Source organism: Gracilinanus agilis, chromosome 4 (assembly GCF_016433145.1).
Source record: "Gracilinanus agilis isolate LMUSP501 chromosome 4, AgileGrace, whole genome shotgun sequence".
Classification (NCBI taxonomy): domain Eukaryota; kingdom Metazoa; phylum Chordata; class Mammalia; order Didelphimorphia; family Didelphidae; genus Gracilinanus; species Gracilinanus agilis.
The window spans coordinates 144,698,444-144,715,408 of NC_058133.1; the positions used below are offsets into that span (position 1 = coordinate 144,698,444).

At 36.0% G+C, this 16,965-nt stretch overlaps 1 protein-coding gene across 1 annotated transcript in view; it reads left to right on the forward strand.

Moving 5' to 3' along the window:
* The window catches only part of RGS7 (regulator of G protein signaling 7), a 333,738-nt gene that overhangs the window by 113,253 nt on the left and 203,520 nt on the right, over positions 1-16,965 (forward strand). The window contains exon 2 of the mRNA XM_044674982.1: positions 3,285-3,335. Within this exon, the coding sequence (XP_044530917.1) occupies positions 3,285-3,335 (51 nt within the window). The remainder of the gene's footprint in view (positions 1-3,284; positions 3,336-16,965) is intronic.

Sequence of the window (16,965 nt, forward strand, 5' to 3'; positions counted from 1 at the left end):
CAAAAAGGTTTGATTAAAAAAAAATTCAGATTCATTGAAGAAAGGAGAGAACCAAGAGAGAGAGAGAGCAGTGACATGCAAACCAAAGGAGGAGAGAACATCCAAGAGAATAGGGTGTTTAAATGCTAGGAAGACAGATCAAGAAGAATAAAGGACATCAGATATAGCAAATAACATATAGCAACCTTGTAGATAACGGTATTAATTGAAGCATGATCACATCGATATGTAAGACTGCATTGGCTTTTTTGGGAATGCTATATCATGCTAATGACCTGTTTTGACCTTGCTGTCCACAAAGACACACACACACACACACACACACACACACACACACAGACACACACAGACACACAGACACACACCCGATGTATGGTTGTGTGGAGGGAGAGAGAGAGAGAGAGAGAGAGAGAGAGAGAGAGAGAGAGAGAGAGAGAGAGAGAGAGAGAGAGAGAAACAAAGAGATAAAGCATATTCTGGGGGTTTTTTTGTGCTGAATCTCTTTATATGGCCATACCTTCGTCATCTTATCCTTGTTCTTTCTATGGCAGGTGTAAAATGGGTGAAATGCTCGAAAATCTTTGGCAATGAAAGAATACTATATAATGCGCCAATTAATTATATATGACTTTCCTCTGAGAAAACTTGAAATATAGTATATGTTATCAAGTAATAAGCAGATGACTACTTCTGATACCAAATCCTTATAGAAGGGCATATCATTTAAAACTCTCTCTTTAAAAACTGAATCAAAGATGATCAAATGTCAGAAATAATTAAATTCATAATATGAGGAGAAAACTTCTTGTCCTACATATTAATTTTTTTATTTCACTTTTGGTGTTTAATGATGTAAAAAGAAAAAAAAACCTCCTTAACTTTCCCCAGAGGCCATTTGTTAGCATGTTTCACAACTTGAAATATTTATAGTCCTGGCACCAATGTTTGGATCCTTCCATCTGCAAGGAGAATTTCCATAGCTGCCTACAAACAGTCCCTAAAGAATCCTGTAATCTAAAATGGGCCTTTTTTGGTGGCAAGGTAGGTAGAAATGGGTTGGGACTGAATATTTGGGCACCTAGGAGGCTACATGGGTCAGGCATCACTACCCATTTATTTGAAAAGCAGAGCTCCAAATATTTGAAATATGTTTTTAAAAGGCAACATCATGCCTCAGGAAGTACAGATGCCTGTACAGGGTAATTGAAGGCATACGGCTGAACACACTTTATAATAATTGTGCTTTTGTGTGTGATTTCACCCCCTTCCTACAGAGCTGGAGTTTTGAAGTCTCACGGCTGGTTACATTAAAACTTCCTTCAGGGTTTGGATAAATCCATCTTCTCAATTGCATTTGAATCAGAGACAACTTTAAAGGGAGCAGTCTTGTAAAGACAAAATAGGCTGATCAACCACATGGAAAGCTTTATTAAAAGCTCCTCAAGATTAAACTCAATATGGGATATTAATTTTTCATAGTATTTAGGAAATGATTGCCAAATTGTAGTTTCCTTTGAAATTAAGACACAGTTACATTCCACCTAATGGAAATAATATCTTCAAAAATATAACTTTAGGTAAAATAATTGTTCAGGCAGCAGAAGCTTCCATTGGAATGATGTTACAAATAGTAGATATTCTCTTGAGCAGCAAAATATCATACAATAAAAACTTAAAATCGGTCATTACAGAGACCAGGAACCATGATAAGGTTAGGCAGGATTGTATGAATCTATTCCAAGGTGGGGCTACCAAGCAATGAGAGAAACCACTGCTTCAATTGGCACTCAATGGAAAGGAGGATGGGAGTTGGGGAGAGTACCTCTGCATTAACACCAAGAATCAAAGGATCTGGAGGAAAGGGGAGAAAGGGAACAAGCATTGATCAGGTGCCAACTCTGTGCCATGTACTGTGATAAGTGCTTCACAAATATTTTATTTCATTCTTAATGCAACCCTGTGAGATAGATGCTATTATTATCTTCATTTTACAATTGGGGAAACAGAAGTTAAAGTGATTTGCCCAGGTTAACACAATTAATGATTTGTCTGCGGTCATATTTGACCTTTAGTCTTCCTGACCCCAGACATGCACCACCTAAATGCCCCAGAAAAATTTTGGAATTGAGATAGGAAAATGAGCAAACTCTTTTCTTCTCAAAATTCATGATCAGTTTGAAATGAAAATTTTCAGATAAGTGCAGACATTTTTCTAAGGCAGGTGGGAGATGTGGAGGAAGGAAAGAAAAGGGAAAGCAAATGTAGGGAATAAAAATGAATGATAATCTTTCCAGGAGAATAGAATCCTAGAAAATCAAAGAAAAGAGCTTGAGACTAAGGATTCAAGAACCAAATCCTTAAAATAGCAAAGATCTCATGACATCAATTGCAGTATTCTTTGTACTTTGCCACGTTAACTTTGAATCTGAAGTTTGATAAAAGTTTAAATAAAGTATTCCCAAGGTTTCAAAATTTCATTTTTTCTTCTTTTTATGCTGAAGAAGTAGCTAAGGATAACAATTAGATATCTCATTTTTTGATGTTAAAGACATAACCCTTATAAGTTCATCTCTACTGTTCTTAACAAGATCCTGTTATATTTAACAATCCTTGTGAAGAACAAAAACCTTTCACTGGGGCACCTGTGCTGCTCTGAGGTTATCTCTAGGGTTGGGCCAGAGGGATGGGACCCAATTTTAGGGTTGTGCTAAGTGGAATATTACCAAAGCACTTTTTTCATCAAAGCATCTGGAATTACTTTGTGATGACTGCTATTTTAATCATTTTTTATGTCTCCAAAGCATATTACTGGTGATTTTTACAATTTTCCAGTTGGGCAAAAGAGTAAATGAGGTTAGAAACATAACTATGATCATAGTATAAGCCTCTAGGCAGAGACTAGAATGGAACCTACTTCTCCAATAGAACATATTCCCAAGATCACAATACTACTTAATAGTCACGGTTCTACAATTATCATCTATTTTCTCTCTTATTTAAAAATGAATTATTCTGCAAACCAGCACATTGCCTTGCACAAAATAGATACTTATTATATCCTTGTTGGACTGATTTAGATTAGAAAACCGAAATAAAACCAAATTTATCATCATCCCCCCCCAAATCCATTTGACTTTCTGTTTTTTTTCACTTCTATAAATGAAATCACTATTGATTTGTTAAAAAACAACAAATCTACAACGAGTCACCTGCAAAAAATTATTTTAAAGTTTAGAGTTCATGAAATAAGCACAAATGTTGATATTTATTTACATTTATTGTAGGATCGGACATTGTACAATGGTTAACAAAGAACTTAACTATAGAAGATCCAGGTAAGTGAATTTTTTTCTCTTCATGGAAATCACTTTGTTTTTCATTTTTTAAATTGCATTCTTTCAGGGTAATTCTTTTTAAAATATTATCTTGGGATATAACAACTAAACCTTAAAGTAAGGACATATGCAAATAAATATTTGACATGTTCATAATTTTATGTAGGGTATACAATATTATTACTTCTTTGAATTTCACACATTTCAACATAACATTTTCAATCTAATGCTTGAGAAAATGCCTCGATACTCCCACTTAAGTGATACATAGATATATAGATACAGATTTATGTTATATAGTGTTCTTTTTTGTGGCTTCCTTCAACTGATTGTCTCCAATTCATTCTGTGTATAGTTTGTACATTTAATTTGCATTTTTGTCTTTCCCATTAGACTGTGAGCTCCTTGAAAGCAAGACTATCTTTTGGCATTCTTTGTATCCCTTGAGCTCTGCATAGTGCTTGACATATATTAGACAATTAATGCATATTGACTGGCTAATTGCCAGTAAAGTGTATGAGACTGATTTCAATAAGTCATATGTAGTTGTACAACTTTAGGATCTGAGATCACATGCATACATGTGTTCTTGAGGTCCCCGTAGAACCATGGCGGTGAATCTATGACACACATGCCAGAAGGGGCAGTCAGAACTTTATCTGTGGGCACACGCTTCACTGCCCCAGCACAGAATTTATCAGAGTTTTTTACTAGAAAGCCAAAGGGACACTAGACTGGGGTGTCCCCCCCCCCTCTCCATACATGCCTTAGGACATTTCTCAAATCACCCCTCTAAAAGTTTCACCATCACAAGAACAAGTCATAATTAAACTTCCTGTATACCCAAAATGTCTGCAAGATTTAACACAATGAACTTATCTCAAAAAAAATTTGCTATAATAGAATTAGGTACAATTAAAATTAGGAATAGCTCCACAAAGTCTATCTTAATAAAATATGACTACTTCATAGCTATTACACAGAACTTTGACTTTTTCATTAAATAAATGAATAGTGAGTGCAACCATGCTGCAGTACTTAAAAATATATGTACAATTACTTTGCTCATGATTTTTATTTTTTATTCATAAAACTGAATTATAAAGCATCCTATAAAACCTGCCTCCAATAAGTACTAGGAAATAAAATGTGAATTTACTTAAATCAATTCATCCTTATCTTCCTGAATAAAATTCAGAAAAATGTGAATAGCAAAGTAGGCATGCATGAGCTATTAATTAAGAAGAAATATCATTATCAAATGGGCTGATTTTTTCTACAATTTTCATAAGTAAAAGCAGTAGAAAGCCAGGGTAACTTCCCATTTCATTAAATGAAGGCAATGGGATATTTGCCCACAGGGTATTTGAAAAACATTAGGTCGATGCTTTCCATGGCAAACTGACCACATTGACTCCTGCTTATGAACTGAATTTTCTGTAATAACTCTAAATTTATAATTTCCAGCTAAATGTTATTCATTATGAAGCAGATTTTGTTGTTCTCTTTGTATATTGAGCACACATAGACTTGGAGTGATTTTCAACCTGGAACATCTTGGCATGTTTATGCTGCATCTGTTCAATTGAGGAGGATATAAGAGGGTTCAAGAGAAAAGTACAGTAAATCTCTCATTTAAATGCACAAATCTTTCCTCTTATGTACAATTTTTTAATCATTCTGACTTGTATCCATTTTGTTCAGACGACCTAAATGCCCAGATTTAGAATTGTTTATCCCTCAGGCTTCTTTAAACATGTATTATTTCCAGATAAGCACTTGAATCCATAGGTCAGCACTAAACAAAGAAGAGTTTTGCATGTATTTTAACTTGATGCATTCAAAGGTTTTTAGAAGCTATTAATGTCTGTCTCCAGATAAATGCCAAAATGTAGAATCATAAATAATACCCAATGAATCATCTTGAATGAGCAATATATGTGCACTCTCATTTTTAAAAAAAAATATTTTTGGTAAGTAGAAAAACATAGTAGGATTTGATTGATCCAGGAGAAGGTGACTTTGAATTTTGAAATGTATATATAAATAAGCAAAAAGCTCCAGTGTGGGATCAGAAGTTTTTAAATTTTCTATTTTTTCATTCCAAATACATCCAAATCTAAGGGTGCTTTGGTAACAAACTGTATAGTAATGCAGAAAATCCATATGATTTCTTATGGTGGCAGAATTGTCTCATAAAGATTTTATCATTAAAATGAAAAATTTTCCAAACTCATTCCAGGGCTAACTTTTGACCTCCTGCAATCTGGCCCCCTGTAGATGTCAGGGAAGGAGAGATAAGTAAGGAAAAGACATTCAGTTTCCTGGAGCGCTAAATATGTCCTAAAAGGCTTTCTGTAACCGTGATTATTAACCATGGCTAATTGGACTGAGCTGAACAGGAAAACAGAAACGAAAGCAGTCAGCTCAGTTGTCCTTGAGCTGTTCCCACTGCTTATATTTTTGATTGGTACAAAACCATATTTCTCAACTTTCATAAACTCTAACACTACCTAAGGAAAATTAAGTTCTGATTTTCACTGGTTAAGTTCCATGATTATTTAGGTATCACTTGAATAGAGATTATGTCTCTGACTTACCAAAATATGCAGATTTGTTGCACCATATCAAAATATTCTTATCTTTACATATCTTGCATCTGTTTTCTACAGAATTTGTACTGGTTAAAAGTTTGGGAAATGGGAGAGAAAGAAGGAAGGGAGAGAAAAAGGAAAAGATGAGGGAGGAAAGAAGAGGGAGAAAGAAATGGAGAAAGAAACAGATACAGAGATACTAAAAGAGAAATACAGAAAGACAGAGGAGAAAAAGTGAGGAGAGAAAGCTATAGGGAGGAAGACAAGAATAAGAAATATGTAGGAAAATTCTGAATGGAAGAAAGTTATAAAAACAACAGTACCTTGAGAAGTATCAAAAGTCTAGTGCTTCAAGCCTTTGCTCAACTTCCTACTCCAATCCTTACCCCAGCCTTTCAGGTTTTTTTACTTTATTTTTTGCTAGGAGGATTATTGGGTGAATGCTTGGCATAGTGAAATGTTTCTGAATCAACTGTATTTGTCAAACAATGATTTATTAAGTGCTCATATGGTACACAGCCCTTATATTTGATTCTGAGGGTCATACAGAAATATCAGAGTTAGCCTTGTTCTCAAGAAACTTAAAGTTTAGTAAGGCAGTCAGAGGCAGACATTTGTGTACCCATTACAGCTTGATGATGCTTTCAGTATCATTTGCCGTCCTTTCTCCACATTACCCATAAGACCAATGTTTTCATATTTCCTTGCTTTATACTTATATAATAAACCAGCAGGACTTGTGAAGGAAGAATAAAAGCAGAGTAGGCTTCAGAAAAACTGTTTGGAGAGTGGGGAAGAGACTTGAGTCTCACTTAAAGGGTTCAAGCAGCAATATTCATTGGGAGATGCATCACTGTTTTCCCTTTGTGATCTAATAGAATCACCACAGGTGTTCATGGAAAAGGCAATATTCATTAATTAATAAAACATTCATTAAGTAAATAGTATTGTCGGATATGGTTCTAGGTCCTGGGCTTTCTGAGCACAAAATAAGAAAACAATAGTGACTTCAACAAGAACAGCAGCAGCATCCAGCGTCTTTGTTCTCAAGGAGCTTACACACATTAGAATCACTGCAAGAGATCTCCAAGTGAAGGGAAATATAGGGTTTGGTAAAAAGTAATAAGGAGGCTGTCCCGTGTCATAAGTTAAAAGTTAGGCATCATAGATTCTAAAGGTATTATATATTCTATATCTATTGTAAAGATTCAGGATAAAATATTTAGAGCTAAAAGGCTTCCTATTTTGGCCTCATTTTACAGATGAAGAAACAATATCAGAGGGTGTAAATGACAATAAAATCAAATAGGTAATAAGAGATAGCTGATTCTTGTTTTCCTTATTTATAAGATAAGCACAAAAACTCATTAACAGATTTCATTTCCCATAATTCCTTGAAACAGTTCTTTTTAACTCTCTGAAACAAATCTTCATCTGTTATATCATAAACTAAAATAGCTCCATTTGAATCTCTATAGTAAATTGGACCCAATGCACAGAACCTCCCTAGGAATCTTGTGTCCTTTATTGCAAGGTTTTATGTAAGAAAGAATTTGTCTTGGTGCCAGGATGACCTGGGTTCAAGTTCTTCCTCCTCAACACAAAATTGCTATGTGACTAAGTCACATAACCTATTAGTGCCCCATCTAACTATCCATGAGAATGACTTCTCCCCCACTATCTCTTCTTTCCTGGAAAATGCAGAAGCTAGACTGAAAGAGTAGAAAGTTAACTCTGGGCTAAGTGATTTCTTTGCTCAGATAAGATGGCCCATCTCTAGACTCAGCCATCGCTACTGCCAAGCTCTTTGCTGTTAACTGATTGCTATGGACCCCCATTCCAACCTTTTAAAGATCACAGGTTACAGTGTATTATCATTATTATCAGGAGTGAAAAATGTAATAGAATCTTATATATATGTATATATATATATATACAAATAAATCATTTTGAGCCTTGCAAAAAGCCTCTGATCTATGCAACTATTATTATTATTTTTAGATAAGATAACTAAGTTTCAGATCATTTAAGTGATTTTCCTAAGGTCACAAGTGAAAAGTCCATGAGTCAAGTTGCAAAGTCAAGGATCCTTTCTTCTACATCAAGCTTCCAACCTGTAGTTTCTGAAAATTTTTGCTATAGTGTTTTGTTTTGTTTTGTTTTGGAGGGAGGGGGTGGTTGTCTATTCAATGACATAAGTCAATTATATTTAGTTTTAAAATCCATTTAGCTACCTTGTCTAAATCTCATAAATGTGGTGATATGTATGCAAGTATTCAACCATTTTTCTTAAAGACAACAGCTGTTATGACAGCTTTTAATACCTGAAGTAATAGCATGCCTAACTTCCCCTTACCCTTTTAATTCCTCTTTTTCTAGGTTGTCACAAATATTTCACAATAAGAAGGAAAAAGGAAACAAGTATATATCTGTAAGGTGGTGGGGTGTAATATTCAGAGTAAAAGCTTAAATTTCTCTACTGTCTGAAGATTTACAAAGTTCTTTCCTTGCATCTCCCTCTGTATACCTTGTATACATAGAAATATGTCATATTATCAAGTAGAATTTTAGCTCCATGAGTTCAAGGATTTTTCCATTTTTATCTTAGCATCTCCAAGACATAGATAATTGTGCCTAAAATGCATTGTGATGAACTGATTCCTATGGTAACCCGATAAGCTAAGAAGCATAAAAATTAATACTCATTTTATAAAAGGACATGGGAATTATAGCTAAAGTTCATAAAATAATTTATTTTAATAAGTTATAATATATTGGGTTATATTATTTTTAAATAATAGTTTTTTATTTTAGCAGTTTAATTCAATTGCTATATTTTACATGTAATATCATGGAGGTTCAAGGCAGTGAAGCCATTTGCTAGTAAATGTCAAAGTGGAGATTTGCATTCAAGGCTGCTGTAGAGTGGATTCAATCAAAAAGCATTAACTAGACAAATACTCTATGCCAGAAATTTAGCTAATCAGTTGAGGTACAGTGTAAAAGGACACTTAACTTATACATATATATATATAATTTTATTTTTTAACTAATTTTACAGAACCTTCCCACTTAAAACTAAAATAACAAATAAATAATACACAATAAATAAATAATATAAATAAATAATATACAAAATAAAAGCGATGAATAAATTAAATAAATGATATATAACAAATAAATAAGTAATAAAAACTCTTTAGGGATTTGGGGATTCCAGATAAATATCCCTTACATTAGAGGGTTACAAACACAAAGACTTGGGGTGACTGATAAAAAGTTCCTTTAGAAGGTGCTATTTCAGTTGAATCTTCAAAGAAGTCAGAAATTCTAAGAGGTGAAAATGAGTAAGGATGGCACCCCAGGTTTAGACTAGGTCAGTCAGTACAAATGCATGGAAAGAGGATAATGAAGTGTCTTGTGCAGGTAATAAGGAAACATCAGAGTTAATCGTGCACTGTTTAGGGTAGGGGAGTTTCATGGTCAGACCTATGTTTTTGAAAAAATTACTTTGGCAGCTATATGGAGGATGGATTGGATTATGGAAACTTGGGGCAGGAAAATAATTTTGAAAGCTATCACAGAGGGCTGAGAGAGTTGAAGAGGTCATGAACTAAAGAAATGGCCATGTGAATAGAGAGAAAAAGGTGTTTAATAGAGAAATTGTGCTGGTACAAACATTATCTGATGGTTAAAATGTGTAGTGAGTAATAGTGAAGTTAGGCTGTATGATTGGGAACATGGGCTTGCCCTCCATAGCAGTAAGGGAATTCAGAATAGATTTGTGGGGGAAGGTAATGCTTTCTACTTTGAACATGTTAATTTTGAGATGCTTAAGGGACATCTTAGATTGAATGTTCAATAAGCATTTAGTTGTTTTGTGGGACTGGAACTCAGGGGAGAGACTAGGGTTTGTTATGTAGATCTGAGAACTATCAATATAGAAATAATTATTAAATCCATAGAAGCCAATGAGATTCCTAAGAGAGATAATAGAGAAAAAAGAAGAGGTCCCAAGACTGAATCCGTAGTTAATGGACTTAACATGAATGATGATCTAGCAAAGGAGATTGAAGAGAGATTAGACAGAAAGGAGAATCAAGAGACAGCTGTCATAGTGAGGAGAGGATATTAAAGAGAAGGACGTGGTTAATCATGTCAGATATCGCATAGTAAATAAATAAATCTTGAGAAAAGGCCATTAGATTTCTCAAATGCGTTCAAGTTCATTGGTTACTTTGAAGAGAGTAGTTGAATGATGAGGTCAATAACTAGATTGGAAAGAGTTTATAAATGAGTGAAAAGAGAGATATTGAGGCAAACTAGCTTTTTTTAAATTCATTTCTACTTAGAAGAAGAGGAGAAATATAGGCAAATAACTAGTTGAGATTGTAGGACCTAGTCAGGTTTGTTTTCTTTATGAATGGGAAAGACGTAGTTATTTATGAGCATCAGGGGAGGAAATAAGAGATGGAGAGCACCTGAAGCTTTGAGCAGTGAGGTGAGGATGATAGCAGGGACAATCTGCAGGAAGTGATGGGAAGTTATCTGATCAAGAACAAATGCCCTGATTTAAGAATCAGGGGACCTGAGTAAAAATCACACTCACTTATGTAATGCTTACTAACTGTGACTGAGCAAGTTGCTTAACCAACATGACTCCAGCATCATCATCTGTAAAATAGACTGTGCTAGATGGGCTTATGTCCCTCTAGGGTCTAGGTTCAATGATGACACTTAGATTTGTATGCTTGCCACATTATTAAGTGACATCTTTATGGGAGAAAGTGCCTGTAGCATGAGAAAATTGAATGAAAAATAGTCAAAAGCTATTCTTTTGGTTTAATGAATAGCTTCAGAGCTACAATCAGCATCAACTCAAAATTGGAAGTGTGGGCACCTGTCCATTTCACCTCCACCACTCAAAGTAGTGTTAGTTAAGAATAAAATTAATGATTAAAAAAGAAAACAATAACCACAAAGGCTCTCTAGTATGCCCTTAGGTAGGTAGTTCAGTTCAAAACAAGATTTTGTTTTATTGGTATATTTTGACTCCCTGTTTCCTTCAGCCTCCAGTGATAGACGGGATAAGATATATGATAGTGTATTTCTTCAAAAGCTTTTATTACTCTCTGGGCATCATAAAATGGAAATTGGAAATTGGGAGCCTGGTTTTCCATATAAGAGAAGAATGACAGTGAATTTCCAAGGGGACAACTCTGTGTATCACCTAAGTTGCCACTAAAATGGACAGGTTGGCAAGAAGAACTGAAAGTAGATAAGGCCACATGGGCTCAACTAAGAGCCCCTACTCCCTTAAAAGAGGAAAATGTTTTCATTTGTAGAAAGGGAAGTTTTTTCTATTAAACTTTACTCCTTGTTGCTTGAGGGATAATCATTTAATTTGTGTCCTTTATGCTGGTTTTATTTCTCTAATCATTAGAATTGATATGAGGAATAGAGTAAATGAGAGAAGTCTCTAATCAGGCAAAAATTAGTTGTGATAAGAAGGTCTGATGAGGAGAGGAAGCTTTAGAAAAATCGGATCTTGTTTGATGTGTTCATGCTTTTACTCCCATTATCCCTCTCTCCTCCTTTGTCCCCATTACCTTAAAAAATAATATGCAAGGGCAAAACTATTGTGTACTGTCTGGTTCATCTCTAGAGGATACAAGTACAGTATTATTTTTGAGTAATATAGTCATAGTACAGATAGTTAGGTTGTACAGTGGCTAAAATGAAAGTTCTGGAGTCAGAGAGACCTAAGTTCAAATCCTATTTCTAATATTTACTAACTACATTGTCTTAGGCAAGCCACCTTGCCCTCTCTCACTTCAGTTACCTCATCTATAAATTTGAAATTATAATAGCACCTGCCTCAGAGGGTGTTATGAGAATGAACTGAGATGCCACAGGTAAAGTGCTTTACAGACTTTAAAACATTATATGAATGTTAACTTTTATACAATGAGGATATTAAACAGTTTTTTTTTCTGGGAGATTCATTCTCCATGCCTGGAAGACTGCAATTTGTTGTAAAAGGGAAATGGATTTAGAATATGAGGATCTAAGTTCAAATTTTCACAGTTCCACCTGTGTATCTTCAGGTAAATCATTTAAACTTGCTGACCCTCAATCTTCTTATTTATAAAACAAGGGTTTGACCCAGAAGAACTCTGAAGTCCTTTTGGATTTTTAAGTCTATATATAATTCTGTGATCTTCTATCATTCATCTACATTGCCAAACTCTGACATCTGCTTTGTTTGATAACCTACTAATATCAACTATCTCTGTAAATGGTCCTGGACCAATCAAAAGAGAAGCAATACATCTTCTTAGGCTTACTCAAAACAAAAGTATGGCTTAAAGACTCCTTGTAAGATCAAGAACTTAAAGACATCTTGGAGATACTTTAGTCCAGCTCTTTATGTTATAGATGAGAAAATTAAAGTTTGTAGAAAAGTGATTTTCTTGGGGGTGACACAGGTAATATTTAGGAAAACTAAGGATTCAACCCAACTCCTCTGTTTCCAAATTCATCACTCTTGCCATTCTTTGTGAATATTCAGTAGGTATTTTTGGTTTCCACCAATCTGTAACTAAATTAACTATAATTTATGAACTCAGGGAGAACTAGAAATCTAGGTGTTATTTATTTATTTGGCTTGGTTTGGGTCTTAGGGGTGTAGGGAAATATAAGTGAGGTAATGGGGTCACCAGGGATATTACAATGAACTAAGTGGTTTGTGGGAACACACTCTAGGATTTATGAGAGACTGGACCAGGGTGAAGAGACCAGAGTTTACTGGATTTCCACAGGAATGGCAGTTGATCTTAACTGTCACCCAGCTTCCACTAAACCTGAGTACAGTAACAGGCTAACAAGTTAAAAGGGACTTAACAGCTTTAATTATGTTAGACTAAAAGGTAGGAAAGGATTTCTATACTTAAAATCTAAAGGATAAAACCACAGGGCAATGGGAGGACTTATTCTACTCTTATCTAAGTGATCTAAACTAACAGGGCCCAAGGAGCTGAAAATGGAGTCTCTGGGTTTCTGCCTCAAACCTGGAACCTGCCAGGCTTGAGTACAGCTAGGGGTTTTTGTGGCTTTGGGATTCTCACTGCAATCCACTGATGATCTCTGGATGCCAGGAGTTAAAGTTGTCTCAGGAACCAAGTAGTAAGGGTTTTGCTTGAAGCACTGTCCTCCAGTACTCAAACTTCACCTCTTCTCTTGGCTCTGTAGATCTTGTCCTTTTTCTAGATGCCATACCACACAGGATCCCAGGGGAAATCAGGAAGCAGGATGTCCTTTGCTCTGAGGTCTCCCAGGCTGGCAATAGGTTTTTGCCCACCACTAATGGAGTCCACACTCAGGGCACAGACAGACTTCCTCCTCCTTCATTCCAACCTGGAATTCCCAGCTCCAGCTCCTTCCTGCTATGTACAACTTAATCAATACATAATCAATACCTAATCTAATCTTCCTCACATCAGGGGGAAGAGTTCTGAATAAGACTTTCATGATGCAAACATGATAGGTACTTAATAGAAGATTTTGAGTAAGTCTAATCATAGCTAAAGCACTGATTTTTCACCTGAAGGAATATCAAGTTATGTTGAATGTGCCATTCAAATCAAACCACAGCCACCACTTTGACCATCATTTATTTTTAGACCCTGATGGTGGCAGCATAGGACACTTAGCCCAATGGTCTTAGGAATAGCAATTCACAGTAAACCACCCCTCCTGCTTTCAGCCCAATTCTTACAGCCATCATCCTCTATTACTTCCTTGGGGACAATGCCTATAGAGAAGGAGCCAGCTAACCCCATCAAATATTACTAGTCCCAGCTCCACAAAGCAAGCTAGTCAGCCTATTGTAGCAGCAAAAGCACCCAAAGGAAGGGTAAAGAAAGCATCATGTGCCAGGCAAGTCAAATTACTATTATCTTGACAATCATGCCCCCTCAAACTGCAGTGAAAATAGCCAAAACTCTGAACTCAAGAGTCCTGAGAACAGTACTGAGTCCAGTGAACTCAGCCATCATCCTGGGAAGCAACTGTTGTTAAGAGATAGCCTGATAATTTTCTCTTATAGGAGCTATGGCCACAACTACTGAAGACCCAGAAAATAAAGTTTTTATCACCAATGTCCTTGGCACTGTCAAATGCTTCAACATGAGAAAGTATTTTATCATTTGAAATGTCATAACAAAGAAGCATTGAAATCTGTATTGTGGCTGTACCCTAAGGACCATAGGTTCTTTCCATTTGACTTACAGATGAAATGTTCCACATGTGTTTTCTTTCTTATTAGAATGAGAGCTCCTTGAGAACAGGTGCCATCTGTTCTGTGTGTATCTCCAGTTCCTGGATTTAAAAAAAATCAGCACTTTTAATGTTACACACATCAAATCATAATAAAAAGATAATTATAAACAGGATACCATTCTTCTGTTTTAATTAGCAACATATTTCTGTTATAGTAAACCAAGTTTGCATTCCACCATCATGTATGCTTCTCCCATTATTTCATTTTCTGATGGATCATTGAGAATATCTTTTATCATGAGACCTCAAAACATCCAGGAGGAGATTTGAGCTCTGAAGAAATGAAAAACACTGGACCTGCATCACTGCCCTGAATTCCATCCACTGCTCTGTAGAAATGAAACAATGAATGATTCATTCATTCATTCATTCATAATTTTAATTTTGAAATAAGACTAATATACTCATTAGTGTGAGATATTGAGAGATCAGAACATCCTAGAAAATAATTAGGTCAATAGTAAATACCAGTAATACCCTTTGTAAGGAAATGGGCAGGTTAAGCTTTTTAAAAAAACAACCTCATCCTAGTCTCAAGAAGAATTTAAACTACTTCTTCATTTCACCCCTTCACATGCACCTTTCCTGCCTTCATCATCTTAATCTGGCTTAGAAATAATGATATGGGTCTATATACATTTACTCTTCTTAACATTAAGATGTAGAGGTTTGTGATAAAATGGAAAGAAGGCAGAATTTGGGGTCAGAGAATGTGGGTTCAAATCCTCACTCTATTATTTATTATATTCATGATCTTGGGCAAATCACCAATACCTCTGGGCCTCAGTTTCCTCATTAGTTGAAAAGAGTGTTGGAGTTTGAATTAGATGGCTACCAAGCTCCTTTTCTACTCAAAACCAATGTTCTTATGATGATCTAGTGTATTGCTACATTTTCTGTACAAGCTGGCTGTACTATTCATCTGTATTTCTTTGTTTTCCCATGCTTTGTGCATATTTAGTTTGTATATTGGGGGAGAGATGCTAAAATACTTGCCACTTTATGACAGAAAATAAGGAAGCAATTAAGTAAAGGCTAGGCAAGTCTACCAGTGCCAGCACCTCATTGTTACTGTTGAAAAGAGGAAGAAAATATTAGGAAAAGGAAGCTGCAATCTCACTAAGTACACATTTTAGCTTTAGTCACAATGGGGCTTTTGCACATTCATAGCACTCTAGAACCAAAGAGATTATCCAAGTGCTATATAAAGATTGGCCACAGCCATTGGAAATTCTGGCACTAATTATTTCTACAGCATTTTGCAGCTTAAAGTAGAAAAATGGATTCAAGGCAGTTTGTGTTTTCAGGAAATTTTAGCTTGAAGGTAGAGTTTAGGAATATTAAATATAAAGAGGGAAAAGTAGCTACATGTACCCAGTAAGAAATAATCATACTTGAAAGATGAGTTTGCAATTGTGCTAGACTCTTTGCTTAATATTTCTAATGAAGTTATAAATTTTCATCAGATAGGTAAAAATCTAGCCATATCTAGCATTGGGATTATATTTTTGAATAGTGATTATTTTGATAGTCTAAAAAATTCGTAGTTGTGATTTTGGGTAGGCTTTATCCTAAAGAATGTAAACATTTGAAATATATATGTATATACTAATAGCACTATATTTCTAGCAACTTCTCAGTAATACAGAATAAATATAAAATGAAGAATGCAGCATAATAATTGAAGCGGATTGACAAAGTATACAGATGTAGTCAGTCAACAAATATTTATTAAGCGGTTTTCCGGGTTAAGATGGCGGCAGAGTAAGAAGCAGCTCTTAACCTCTCCTGACCGAAACACACAAAACTCCTCAAGGGGACATAAAAACAAGTCCAGACGAACGGAGGAACCCCACAACAGGGCACAGCGAGGAAGGTACGTGGAATCGAGACATTTCCAGGCTAAAAAGGGCTCTCCTTAAATCGCGAGCTGAGCAACCGCCCCACCCCCACCACCTCCACACTCACCTATAGCTTCGAACCCAGCTAAAAAGAAATAGAGCAAGTTTGGGGCACCCATCGAGTCATCAGCAGCTCCGGGACCTGTTCCTGAGAGCAGCAAGACTTAGGACCCCATTAAGTCAAGAACGCACGCGAAAGCTGAGCGCGCGCGCCGGAGCAGGACTCTGGGCGCGCAGAGTGCCGGCTGAGCAGAGGCGTGGGTGCGGCTGAGCAGAGGCGTGGGTGCCAGCTGAGCAGAGGTGTGGGTGGAGGCAAACACAACCAGGAACTAAAGCCTAAGTGGGGAACCAGTGCAGACGGGTATAAGACTGTGGAAGTAGCGCCCTGAGACTTGTAAAGAAACTTCCTGCAGATGATCAAGCAAGGGAATCCACCAGGGGGCTTGACCTTGGAAAAAACTAGAATTCAGACATCAGGAGCCAATAGAGCTCAGACAGACACTGAGAGCAAGGATAAACCTGAGAAGCTGCTGGGCTAATGATGGCTAACCAGTTACAGGAAATTCAGAAGAGAAAGAATAATAACAAAAAAAAGAAGTCTTTAACACTTGACAGCTTCTACACAGAGAAAATCCAGACAACCGAGCAAACAGAGGAGGAGAACAAACAACCATCCAGACCCTCCCCAAATAAGGAAAACTCCTCACAAGCTATGGACGAGTTCAAATCTGAGATTTTGAGGAAAATGGAAGAGATCTGGCAAGAAAATAACAGCTTAAAAGGTAGAATCTTGCA